At 39.1% G+C, this 13,741-nt stretch overlaps 1 protein-coding gene across 1 annotated transcript; it reads left to right on the top strand.

Annotated features, from left to right (window-relative positions):
- Window positions 12,160-13,516, top strand: LOC18775067 (putative clathrin assembly protein At4g40080). The gene has a single exon (XM_007205346.2). It carries the CDS (start codon window positions 12,252-12,254, stop codon window positions 13,338-13,340), a length of 1,089 nt encoding a protein of 362 aa, XP_007205408.1. The 5' UTR covers window positions 12,160-12,251; the 3' UTR covers window positions 13,341-13,516.

A 13,741-nucleotide genomic window follows, 5' to 3' on the forward strand; every position in this document is an offset into this window, starting at 1 on the left:
CTCATATTCGGCCCATTACCCGTCCGGCCCATTTGTCTATGCCTATCAGCCCAACCACCCCACGTGTATCTACTTCTCCGGGTTCGCCTGCGTCACCTCAATGCTCCGAACTTGCTGACAGATCTATTCCCTCTCCAGCTCCACTTGTCGAGTCATTGCCCCTCCCAAACCCCTATCGCGACTCCACTCGCCATCAACAAGGATTATCATATGTACCTTGTAACTGTAAACTCTGATCATTCGTCAACCTTGGAGTCGATTCCTTCTAGAGGTACTAAACATCCTATTTCCAATTTTCTTTCTTATTCTCATATTTCTCCTTCGCACTATGTGTTTTTAGCTAACATTTCAGGACATGTGGAGCCCACTTCCTTTAAACAAGTTGTTCTTGATCCTCGTTGGAGACATGCCATGCAATATAAGCTCAATGCCTTAATGTCCAATCATACATGGATGCTTGTACCACGTTCACCTGGTCACAAGCTCATTGGTTGCAAATAGGTCTACAAAAGGAAGTATCACTATGATGGGTCCATTGAACGGTATAAGGATCACCTTGTTGCTAAAGGCTACACTTAAATTGAAGGTGTTGATTACATTGAAACCTTTTCTCCCACTGCCAAACTTACCACTCTCTGCTGCCTCCTTGCTGTTGCTTCCTCCCGCAATTGGTTTTTCCACCAATTAGATGTTTAAAATGCCTTCCTCCATGGCAATCTCGATGAAGAAGTTTATATGGACCTTTCTTCTGGTCTTCGCCAACAGGGGAGAATCTTGTATGTTGTCGCAACAAATCCCCTCATGGATTAAAATAGGCTTCTCGAAATTGGTTCTCCAACTTTTCCAATGCTATTCAACAAGTAGGATTTCAACAGTCTAAGGCTGATTATTCTTTTTTTACTAAGATTCATGGAAAACAATATTATTGTTACCAGAAATAATGTAGAGGCAATCAAATATCCCAAAGATTCTCTCCTATGCCAATTTAAGATCAAAGATCTTGGAAATTTGAAGTATTCTATGCCGTGCTCATGCCACTAACCTCTCTTTCCGATTTGCTGCTACTTGCTTTTTGTTGTTTTTTCGTCCGTTGTTTTTAGTCTGAAATTGCATACGGCAATTTGGCTCTTGTACCCGTTGCCATGGATTTGTCCTTCTTAGTATATATCTTGTATATTCGAGCTTGCATCATTGTAGTCGTTCCTCAAGCTAATTGCTTGTGTTTAAATTGTTGAAAGTACGGGAGATATTTTTCCATGCCACCTAAAGGTATAGCTAGGTAAAAAACCACCTACGTGGCTCCATTCCTTTTTTGAGTAACTAATAAAATTATCCAAAAACTTCTTGACCTTGGCTAGGTAGGCAGTCATTCTTCCATCTCGAGCTTGGTATTCTTCAATGACATGGTTGACCACCAATTAAGAGTTACTGAAAATGCAAAGTTGTTTAACCCTAATCCGGGAGGCTAGGCGTAGTTTTGCAAAGAGTGCTTCATACTCGGCTTCATTATTTGAGGCCTTGAACCCAAACCGTAAGGCATACTTGGTCTCACCATCTTCAGGTGAGGCTAACACTAACCCAGCCCCACGTCCTTGTTGATTTGAAGCACCATTAACATGTAGAATCCAAAGTGGAAGGTTACATCGTATCTTCTTCTCCCTGCTCGTCTCGAATGATCGGTTGGCAATAGTGGTGGCTCTATATCAGTGAACTGAGAAAGAAAATTATCCACAACTTGAGCTTTGATTGCTTCTTGTGAGTGATATATGATATAAAGTTCACCTAGCTCAATTGGCCATTTGATGAGTCGATCTAAGGTTTCGGGTTTTTGCAAGACTTGCCTCAATGGATGATTGGCCAACATAACGATGGTATGAGACTAGAACTAAGGTCTCAACTTTGAGCTGAAATAACAAGGGCGAGGGCTAACTTCTCAATTTGAAGGCACCTTGTTTTGGCATCTTGGAGAGCTCGACTTACATAATACATGGGGTGTTGAACCTTTCCCACCTCTCTGATGAGCACCGAGCTTACTTCTGTGGATGACACGAATAGGCACAATTGCAAATCTTCACCATGTTCAAGCTTGGACAGAAGTAGGACTAGAAATGGGTCGTGTAGTGTCATGTCAGGATTATATACGTGTCAGGAATGCAACGAGTTGACCTGTTAATTTCTCATGAGGATTTTGAGTCATGTCGAGTTAACTCGCTAAATGGTAGCAACTAAAAGACATTAAATATTTTTTTTGAAAAATGAAGAATGAACAAAGAAACGGGTTAGTGGGTTTATGGGTTACACATGTATTTTAACGGGTTGGCGGGTGAAACCGCTATGAACCGTTTTGTTAAACGAGTTACATAGGTATTTTAGCGGGTTGGTGGGTTGACCCAAAACCCACCCATTTCCAAAACCCACCCATTTATTAAACGGGTCATGGTGGGTTGACCTGAAAATGACCCAAATTTTAATTGTGCAAGTTGAACCCATTAATTTCTCGTGTCAAGTTATGTAACAGGTCATGCTGAAATTGCCACACCTAGATAAAAGATAAGGGTTGCCTATATACTCCTTCAACTCCTGAAAAGCACACTCATATTTAGGGGTCCCATCAATGAGTTTCATCTTCCTTTTTATTGCTTGAAGAATAGTTGACAACTGTTCGTAGCTCAGGATATGAATCGATTTAGTGCAGCCACACGGCCTATTAGGCTATGCACTTCTTTCAAAGTTCTAGGCCTTCATGTTATGCAAAGCATGTATCTTTTTGGGATTCGCCCCAATGCCCCGTTGGCTGACCATGAACCCCAGGAATTTTCCTGCACTAACCCCGAATGTGCACTTGGCTGGATTAAGCTTCATATTATACCTCTTTAATACCTCAAAAGTTTCAGCTAGGTCTTGAATGTGATGATCAACCGTCACATTCTTGCCTAGCATGTCATCCATACAGACCTCCATATTTTTCCTGATCTGGTTGGCAAACCTTGTAGTAACGAAGGCCTCGGTCTGCGATCAACGAGATGTGTTCCTGATCTGGTGGGTACATTAGAATTTTGTTATACCCTGTGTATGTATCCATGAAACTGAGGAGCTCGTGGCCCCCTATTGAAGCGATGAGCTGATCAATATGGGGTAACAGGAAGCTATCTTTGGGACACGCCTTGTTCAGGTCAATGAAGTCAATGCACATTTGTCATTTTACACGTGTTTTCCTCACTGATCACGTTGGCCGAAGAGCTTGGATAGTTGAGCTCACAAATAAAACCAATCTTTGTGAGCTTGTCTACTTATTCTTTCATGGCAGTGTACCGTTCTGCATTGTAAGCTTGACATTTCCGGTGTACCGGCTTGAAGGCAGGATCGATACTTAGATAGGATGATATGATCTTTGCATCTATTCTTAGCATGTCCTCATACGACTATGCAAAGACCTCAGCATTCTCACGTAGAAAGTTTGTCATGCCAACACGAACCTAAGGTGGTAATTGGGCACCAATATTGACGATCTGATCTAGGTGATTACCATCGATTTTCACTTTCTCTAAGTCCCCTCATGGCATTGCTTGTTTTTTACTTGTACCTTCTCTTGGGTTGAGCTCGGCCCCAAGATCTATCCCATCTCGTTTGATGGCGTACATCTCCATCTTTTCCTTCACTTTATGCTTGGAGGCCACGACATAACACTCCCTAGCACTTTGTTAATCACCCTTCACATATCCCACACCAGCTTTGGTTAGAAACTTCATCAAGAGCATGTGGTTGGCAACGAAGGCTTGGAGAGAGCATAGGGCCGGTTAACCTAAAATAATATTATAAGCAGAAGGGCATTCAACTATTAGAAAGGTTGTGTACACCATTGTCCGTTGGGGTGACGTTCCAAGTGACAGAGGCAGTGTGAAGCTTCCAATGGAGTTGATGTTGTCCCCAGTGAATTCGAGCAAAGGGGTAACCAATTGCTTGAGCTCTTCTCATGATATCTCCATCTGTTTAAAAGCCAATGTAAAGATGATATTGAGGGAGCTGCCCGTGTCAAAGAAAAATTGTTTCACGCAACAATTTTTTTTTCTCAACTTGGATTATGAATGGGTCATTGTTGAGGCCCAAAAATCCAAGGATTAGGCCCAGATTTATTCTTAGCCCAACACGAATAAATTGATCGAGAAAGAAACATAAGAAAATTGTGGGATGCACCCACGTAAGCCATGGGTCATGAGTCATGCCAAGCAAACATGCGCAAAAGAATCAAAATGCACCAGCTTTATAAATTCACGCTCACCAACCTAATCCGCTGCTATATGGCCCAATCATGACTTATTATGGCATGATAAAATTCAAGCACAAGCAGGCTAAATAAACACGCAAGGGTATGTGGAAAACCACTATTTTAAGACCAAGCTATGCTACAAGCTTAAGTGGGCCCAAATCACGTAATTACTCGGGGTTTGTTGAGAAAGTTGTGATATGTAAGGGAACAAGCAATCATAGGGCTCATTGAGGGTTCGAGGAATGAAAAGTTTTAGGTCACTTGGGAGCACTAAAACTCAAGCCCGTTCCTCGAGCCCAAATACATAGGTTAGCATGAGAGAAAGGGAAAGATGATCCAATGCCTAGGAGAATACCTAGTAATCTGCTATAACACTTAGACAAGCCCACATCAATAAAATGCCCAGAATTAAATAAGCTGTTTCCAGCAGCTTGACAAAAACTCATTAGGCGCAGAAAATAACATGCTAATAACCCAATACTGTGCTCACGAGCCCAGCCCAGCGACTGGTGAAAAATCTGGCATCATGCTTCATCCTTGTCAGAGTTACAAGGTGGTCAACGAAGAGCCATGGCAGAGACCAAAGGAAATCCATGAACGTAGAAAGAATACCGAGCGGACAAAAGACTCCACCCATCTCCCTTTTCTACTGTAAGAACCATTTTGAAAAACTAAGAAGGAAAGCAAGTGGCGCCTCATCCTCATAAGGAGGTCTAGCCACACAAAATCCTTGGAACCCCAAAGGGCTCCTTACCCAGGCTCCTTGGATAGAAGAATTTTACCAAATTAGATCAAGTATGAGGAAATAGCGAAAAAGGGGAGAGGAAAGTTAGATAAAACTAGGGTTCTTTCAGCCTATAAAAGGGAGCTTGTCCTACCCAGCAAGACAACAATCCAGAGCCTGACCAAGCTTTGTCAAACAACTGGAAATTTACTCAAGCCACCCAATCTTCTTATCTTGTTGTTTTCTTCCTTCCCTAAGATAGAAATCCTCCTAATTTTCTTCTGCCCCATTTTAACCTTTGTATTCTGCAAGAAACTCATGCTCTCTCTCTCTCTCTCTCTCTCTCTCTCTCTCTCTCTCTCTCTCTCTCTCAAATTGCTAAACTTGTGAAAGCTTAGCTCCCATGCCACAAGCTCCTCAAGCCAAGCTATTCATCGATTTGTTGTGTTTGTTCAGTTATTAGTGAAAAGAACTTGAAAGTGGCTTTTCTGAAGTTTTAGCAAAGTTTTCAAAACCCTTTTGGGAGCTTGGTTCTTGAACTCAAATACTGAGGAAATTTTGTTCGTTTTCTTCTCACAGCAGCTTAAGCCCATTCGTCAGGCTGCGAGAACAAAAAGACCCTTACAGTCATCATATGGGTGAACTACACCTCTTTCCTCCTCGTTAAAGGTAATTGCCAATACTTGAGCTTGGGTGACTTTGGAGTCTAGAAGCCTGGACCAATTGAGAGTGCCTTGAGTCTAACTGGAGTCCCCAGCTAGGGTTTCTCCACCTGATATAACATTAATGTCTTTCATAGCGCGTGCTTGCTTGTCTGGTGTGTTGTCATAATGCTCTGCTTGCTTATTTTTACCCACAAATTGATTTAGACAACTCGCCTAATTAGTGGCTTCAATCTCATCATAGAGTTCGTAACATTGATCCGTCATATGACTGTTCTCACAATGATATCTGCAATATCGATTTGGATCCTTTTGCCCTTTGGAAAACCTTGAAGGTCAGGGTTATGGCAACTCAGTTTGGATGTAAAAGAAGACCTCCTCTCGATTAGTATTCAACGGGATATAGTTGTTGAACCGTAGTCGATAAGGATTTTGTGGTGAATCTCGCTCTCTCCCACCTCGCCTAGAATTCTCAAATCTTCCTTTCTTGTCTTATGGCTTATCGCATACATCTTTTTGAACTTCTCTCCATTTATCTCCTACACTAGGCTATGACAGATCTTTCCCTTTTGGTGTGTCATATGTCATCTCCTCAACGATGGCATGACAATACACCTCGGACACCAGGTCCTTATAACTCTTAGGTGGAAACTTGTTGACATGGAACAAAAATAATCCTCTTCGGAACGCAACTAGAAGGGCAGTATAGGCCGTATCCTTGGAGCAACTAGGGATGCTAATTACTTCTCGATTGAAACGATTGATGTAGTCTCGCAACTTCTCCTTAGGGCCTTGCCTGCTGCTGAAGAGGTAGTTGGGTGGGCACCTCTTCTTTGAGGCAGATAGAAACTGGTTCACGAAGGTCTGTTTGAGTAGGTCAAATGAGCTGATGAAGTCATGCTTCAAGGAATGAACCAATCCTTAGCTGATCCTTCTAAGAGCATAAGAAAAGTTCGACATTTCATGGCACCTCCTGCATCTTTCGCATGCTGGGTTGTTTGAAATCCTTCAGGAGCTTGAATTCAAGGATGTCTCTAGTGAATGTTAAGGTGTCAGTTGTCATGGCCAGGTCAAGAGGTCTTGGACCTCGCTCATCCTCGAGGGCTATTAGGCTGACTTCTAGCTTTCGATCCATCTCATCTTCCATCCGCTTCATGATTATTACGTTAATTTTCATATTTATTTTTTTCCTTTCATTGAGTAAGAAATAATTAACATTATTGAAAATGGAGTGCAAGTGAGAAAATTAAGTGTATATATATATAAGAAAAGTAAAAAGAAATTAATGCAGGTAAGGGTAGAATTGGAGAAAGAAAGAACAAAATGGGTCGTTTGGTACTGTAGACTGTTATGGCTGGACTAAATTCTATGACTGTATTGGATTAGCCTGGATTAGCTTATGCTGGATTTTAATTTTTTTTATTTTTATAATAATCAATTTTGTTCTTTTATGCTATGTTTGGTAGGCCTTACTGGACTGGACTGGGTTAAATAACACTTGAAACTCTTGTTTAGTAAGAGGGGGGCTAACTTAAATGATATTATATAGTCCAACAGTAATAAAAAATATAAAAAAAAGCTCACTTGCTCTTCCAATGTAATGAGGCTGAAATATGGCTAACAAAATAGCGAGGCTCAGAGAGAGAGAGAGAGAGAGAAATCAGAGAAAAAGTGTGAGATTGAAAGGGAGAGAGAACATAAGAGAGTGAGTTCTTCACTAATTAAATTTAAATTTAAGTATTTAAATAATTATTTTTTGGTCCGACACAACACCAAATATAGATATTAACTATTTTTACAATCCACCTTCTTTTTTGTTTATACTTTGAGATCATATACGCCAAAAATCAGAAAAGATAAACATTCAGTGATCAAGTAATGGGACAAAACTTTTGACAGTTATAAATGAAAAATCACGATTTAACGGTTATTTTAACTCCAATTTTGATAATTTGTTACAGCTACACTCCTTGACCCTATATGAATACAATGAATTAATTCGATCATCAATTTGAAATATATATTTTCTAACAAAAACCCAATCTGAACTACGAAAATGTATTTTTCTATAAAAAAATCCGATCCGAACTAAAATAATAAATTTAAAGCTACTTAATAAATATATATACCGTTTAATTTCTTAAGTGTTATGCATACAAAATAAAAACACAAATAAATTGGTTTAGGTGACGAAATGTTTGGATTACGTCATGCAAAAATTTAAAAAAATAATTTTATTTATTTTTGTAAAGACTTTGCGCGATGAAACACACTTCGTCGCTAAAGACTTTGTGCTACGAAGTTTATTGTTTCGTCGCTCAAAGTCACTTTGAGCGACGATGTATTGTCGTCGTGCAAACGTTTGTCGCGCAAAGTGACTTTGTGCGACGAATTATTTTTCGTTGCACAAAGTGTGGTCGTGCAAGACTATTTACGACGAAGTATTGTCGTCACGCAAAAGTTTGTCGCGCAAAGTGACTTTGCGAGCCTAATTGTTTTTGGTCGCACAAAGTTTGGTCGCGCAAGACTTTGAGCGACGAAGTATTGTCGTCGCGCAAAGTCACTTTGCGCAACGAATTATTTTTCGTCAATCAAATTTTGGTCGCGCAAAATTTTGGGCGACGAAGTTTTTAGTTTCGTCGCGCAAAGTGACATTGAGCGACGAATAGTTTTTCGTCGCGCAAAGTTTGGTCACACAAGGGTATTTTTTTACTAGTGGGTAGACAATCCTAGGATAGTAAGCATGAGAGAGAAAACAAGGCTTCCTATGTAGATGTACACATGATGAATGAAAATCAAGCAATTCATAGAAAATTACAGCACTCTTTCTGCATTACAACACCAAGTGAACATCCAAATTGTCAGTTAGTAAGAGAAAGCACAAGGTCAGCAAAAAATTAGAAAGACTAAAAGGAAACTAAAGAAACTAACAAAGGCTTTTATTGTTTGGTTGTTAGGTAGCTTTCATTAAAACTCCAAAAAAGAGGCAACCTTCACACTCATTTAGTAGAATACTGACAAGAAGAATAAAAAAAATCAATCATAACAAGCTTCCAAAGATGATATTCATAATTCAATGGGGCTACAGGAGGATGACAAATCCTCACACACCCCATCCCACACGACCAAGAGTACAACAAAAGCAAAAAAACCACATAAGAAAGAAGAATCCGGGCTAAACAAAGGCAAACAAAGCAACACTCCAGAGCCCAGGAAAAAAAAAAAAAAGTCTTAAGAATGACATCATAGCAAAATTAAACTAACATTACCAAGTCTACATCTAGTTCATCACTAATATGAAATCCTCACCTTGTCTCCTAATTAATGGTTCAAATACAAATTAAAAAGTTGTGAACCTGCAGAGACCATAGCCCAATATTAAAACCTAAAACTTAGAATATAAATTAGAAAACTCACGTTTTGGTAGGATGCCTATTAAAGTACTCAGATACACACTTCTTTAGTATAAGTTACACAGATAATGGTATTTATAGGACGAACCCAGAATCCATTGATCCTCCTTCGCTGATACAAACCAAAGTTTGTCAGTTGCTCACCAGAGTGAGTTATTGGGATTCAAGAAATAGGTTTCACTTCCACTTTCGTTTCAATAATCTATATATATAAAGCAAAAGGCAGAGAATGGTGAAACATTCAAAATACCAGAAAATGCCCTTGATTAATGCAAACATTAAGAATTGAAATTATTAATTAAATGAGGATAATATGGTAAATTCACAATTTTTCGTATTAAAAAAATTAAAATTAAAAGAAAATTCAGATAATGGGTCCTATTTTTATGGAACACAAATATCCATTATCTTTTTTAATTCTAAAATAAATTTAAATTTTTTTAAAAAAAAACCTCTCGCATGCGCAGAAGCGCGTGCAGAGAGGCTAGTATAGATAAACGAAATATGTAAAATTTTACGAATAGTTCCCTCTCGATTACAGTAAACAAATATTGATACTTGCAATTTAGAAGACTTATAGCCAGAGTTATGTGGTCATAAACTATCACAAATGAAAAATAATTATTGATATAGTGTGAAGCGTATTACAGGGTGATAGTGTTTTTTTTTTAATTTTTAATTTTACTAATCCAAACCATCTATTTTGTAGATACTCATTCAAAAATCATCTTTATAAAAAAAATCACTTGAATCCGATATCATTTGATCACTCAATTGAATTATTGAAATTTTAGTACTTTCTTAAAACACCGTGTTCATTGATTTTGTATGATACAATTAGATGTCGGAACGATTTCTGATTTGTCTAATTTTTTGCAAGGATGATCTATGAATGTAGACTTAAAAATTAGATAGTTTGGATCGTTGAAAAAAAATTCGTAGGGTACACTAAAGGCTGTCCCTCAAATAATTTTTATTTGAGGAATCTCTCGATATATATATATATATATTATTGAATAAAATTATATATATCATTGAATAAAATTATTTGAGAAATCCCTCAGTCAAAAGGGAATAATATATATATATATATATATATATACTAACATCATTTGTGTTGCAGTCATCAAATGATTCGATGTGATTAGGTGGAGCATCCATCAAGTTTATGCACATACGAAATATGTGCGATGTACTCGTTTTCCTTTTACTAGGTTTTTGTCCTAACGAATTTTTCTTGGCACGGTCTTAACAAGGCAACATAAGCGCATCCATCACCATATCAATCATCAAGATAATGTTGTACACTTTTCTACTTCGCTTAGGTTTTGTTTCACTAAGTTTTTCGATCAATGTTTTTAATGAAGCAACTATCTCATTGCATGGTGGACAACTAAAGAAAAATATTGAAAGATTATGGATGCCCACCACAATACCTATCCTTTGAAGAATTGTAACATATGCACTAATGTACATGCTTGCAACCTACAATTTATGAGTGATGTTTATCTTCATAACTTAGGTAAATGATTGTGGGTTCTTGTTGGGTCTAACCTAGTGGAAAATGGCCTTAACTTGCAGACCAGTGATCTTAGGTTTGAATCCACACTGCACCTTGACAATGTGTGTGTGAGAAAACCCTCCTCCATTTTCCTAACTTTGACAAAAAGAAAAAAAATTATATTGTGGTCTTAGTTACTTGTAAACCTATAAATAGTTATGGAGAATAATTTCTATTATGTTTCTCTACTTCTCACTTCTCTATAATTTCTCCTTTAATTACATTATAAATAAAAATAAAAATAAAAAGAAGTATATAGCATACAAGTCATATAGTTTTTTTTCTTATACAAGCGATATTCTATTATAATCTAATCTAAACTACAGGAAGGGGAATTCGAACTCGGGTGTAGAGTGAGGAGCACATATGCTTTATCCAACTTAAATAAACCTATGTCTGTGTACTGAGTTGTTTGTGGGTAAAATTACCCTAGGGCCAAGCTTCATATGGATTGGAATTCTATTCAGAGATGGACTTCTACTTTGAGGCTAAGTAGGAGGCCTACTTCAAGGATTTGATTATCTACAAGCTATTATATAAAGGCAACTCTCAAACTTAAGGGTGGTTCCTCCGACAATAACTCAACCCTACGATATCGATATCTTATCTTGTTCATCATGATTATGAGAGTTTGTGGTGTAATTGGGATATGGGTTGTGAGGATCAAACACTTTGTACCTATGTAACTTCATCATTCAATAGTGAAAATACCTAACACCCCATGGACATAGCCTAATTATGGGTGAACCACGTAAATCTCTTGTGTCTCTTGATTGCATGTTCTTACTCAATTTATATTTACAAGTGCAATCCCTAGACAACTCGCTTGATCATACCAAGTTAATTTGGAAGAATTGTCGACCTCCATCTTGAAAAGATTATTATCTGTTCAACCAAATTTAAGCATCAACATGAGTCATATAGTTATCTTTCAAATTTTAATTAATTGGTAGCCCTATATAAAAATAATCAGAAGAAATCCCTATATTGAATACTAATAGGTGCTTTTAGGTACATTTTCTTCAACCAACCCGACAATTGGCTAACTGATGCTTTTAGGTTCATTATCAAATTGTCAATGTGGGCAGTGTCACAGTCCACTAGAATTAAAATAATAATTAAATATTTGAATTAAGCCATTGTCAATGTTTCAATGCAAATTGTGCCACAAATAGATTATAAAGTATTGATGTACATTTGAGTAATGCTTTATATTTTTAATCTAAAAATAAAGAAAAGGATGCAACACCCTACCCAGCTTCCAACTTTGACTAGTTGCTATCCATATATATATATATATATATATAGAGAGAGAGAGAGTTGCTATCCATATATATATATATATATATAGAGAGAGAGAGAGAGAGAGAGAGCCAACCTTCATTTTCAACAGCAAAAAGAGTGACAATATTATTGAATAGATCAAAGCAATTACTATTACACACGTAAATGTCCAATCCAATAGTTTAGTGTACCAAATCTTAAATGTTTTGGGTATCAATTCCCATTCAGAAATAATTAAAAATACATAATAATAATAATTGAAATAAAAAATTCTACACAATATAATGTGATAAGGCTCTGTTAGTCTGTTGTGTCTTTGATACTCCAACCTCTCTCTCGCATGGGACGCACAAGTAAGCTCAGAGAGCTGATGGGGGCAATCAAAGACAAGGCCTCCCAAAGCAAGGCAGCAATCCTTTGTAAACTCAACACAAACACTCTCTCCTCCTCCTCCTCCCTCCACCTCACCCTCCTCCGCGCCACAACCCATGACCCTTTCACGCCCCCAAACCCCAAAAGCCTCGCTGCGCTGCTCTCCTTTGGCCTCAGCTCACGTGCCACCGCTTCCTCCGCCGTGGAGTCCCTCATGGACCGCCTCCAAACCACCCACGACTCCGCCGTCGCCCTCAAGTGCCTCCTCGCCGTCCACCACGTCATCAAGTACGGCTCCTTCATCCTCCAGGACCAGCTCTCCGTGTACCCCGCCGGCGGAGGCAGAAACTACCTCAATCTCTCCAATTTCAGAGACGATTCTACCCCTGTAGCCTGGGAGCTCTCCTCCTGGGTCCGATGGTACGCTCAGTACATCGAAAACCTCCTCTTAACATCTCGGCTTCTGGGTTTCTTCGTCGGCTCGAATTCCTGCATCGTGGAGAAAGACAAAGAAGAGGAGCGAGTCTCGGCGCTTTTGAATGGCAATTTGGTCCGAGAGACCGAGTCTCTAGTGAGTCTGCTTGAGGGGATTTGCAAACGGCCCGAGTCCTTGGGTTTGGGCGGGAACAGGTTGGTGATTGAGGTTCTGGGTTTGGTGGGCGAGGATCAGATTTCTGCAATGAACGAAATTTCGGTCCGAGTTAACGAGTTTGACGAGCGGCTCAACTGTCTGAGTTTCGGCGACTCGGTCGAGTTGCTGGGCGCGTTGAAGCGGTCGGAGGATTGCGAAGGGAGGCTTTTGGCGGTGCCGAATGTAAAGAATGATTTGGTTGAGGGATTTTGGGGTTTGATAAGAGAGATGAAGACTAAGGTTGGGAAGGAGAAAGAGAGCAATAATAAGTTAATGGCGACGATGAGAGTGGAGAAAGAGAGTTACAGTGAGTCGGCTCGGTTTGGTGACCGAGTTCTGAGGCCATCTGACTGGGTCCGGTTCTCGTCGGGGAGATTGGCCGTGGATGCCTTTCATTTGTCTACTATTCAGTCGTGTGCTCGATGAAATTACACAATTAATTGAATTATAAATTTCTTTTTTCTTTTTCTTCTTCTTCTTATTATTATTTTTAATGGCTCCTTGCCTCGTACGTTTGTAAGCCCTTGTAAATACTCAACGACGTCCTTGTAAATTTGCAATATTCTGGTGTTCCCTCAAAATATTAAGAAATCATAAGAAAAGAAAAGAAAACAAGTCATGGGTTCCGTTAAACGTTGTTACGTAGGAGCTGCTCGGCTTTTGCCATTAACATATGATATCATCTATTTTGTGCAGGGCCTTGGGGTGGGTCTCGGTTGGGATGTGGCTGTGTTGGGGACGATGATGGTCTGGGTGGTTGCTTTTGATTTTGAGGGAGGTTGGGTCAGTCAAGGCACGTGGGAACGGGGCGGGGGAGAAAGCGAGCC

Source organism: Prunus persica, chromosome G6 (genome assembly GCF_000346465.2).
Source record: "Prunus persica cultivar Lovell chromosome G6, Prunus_persica_NCBIv2, whole genome shotgun sequence".
In the NCBI taxonomy this organism is placed as follows: domain Eukaryota; kingdom Viridiplantae; phylum Streptophyta; class Magnoliopsida; order Rosales; family Rosaceae; genus Prunus; species Prunus persica.

Excerpts from the sequence above, each read along its gene's own strand:
- LOC18775067 (XM_007205346.2), top strand. The coding sequence starts at position 12,252 with ATGGGACGCACAAGTAAGCTCAGAGAGCTGATGGGGGCAATCAAAGAC.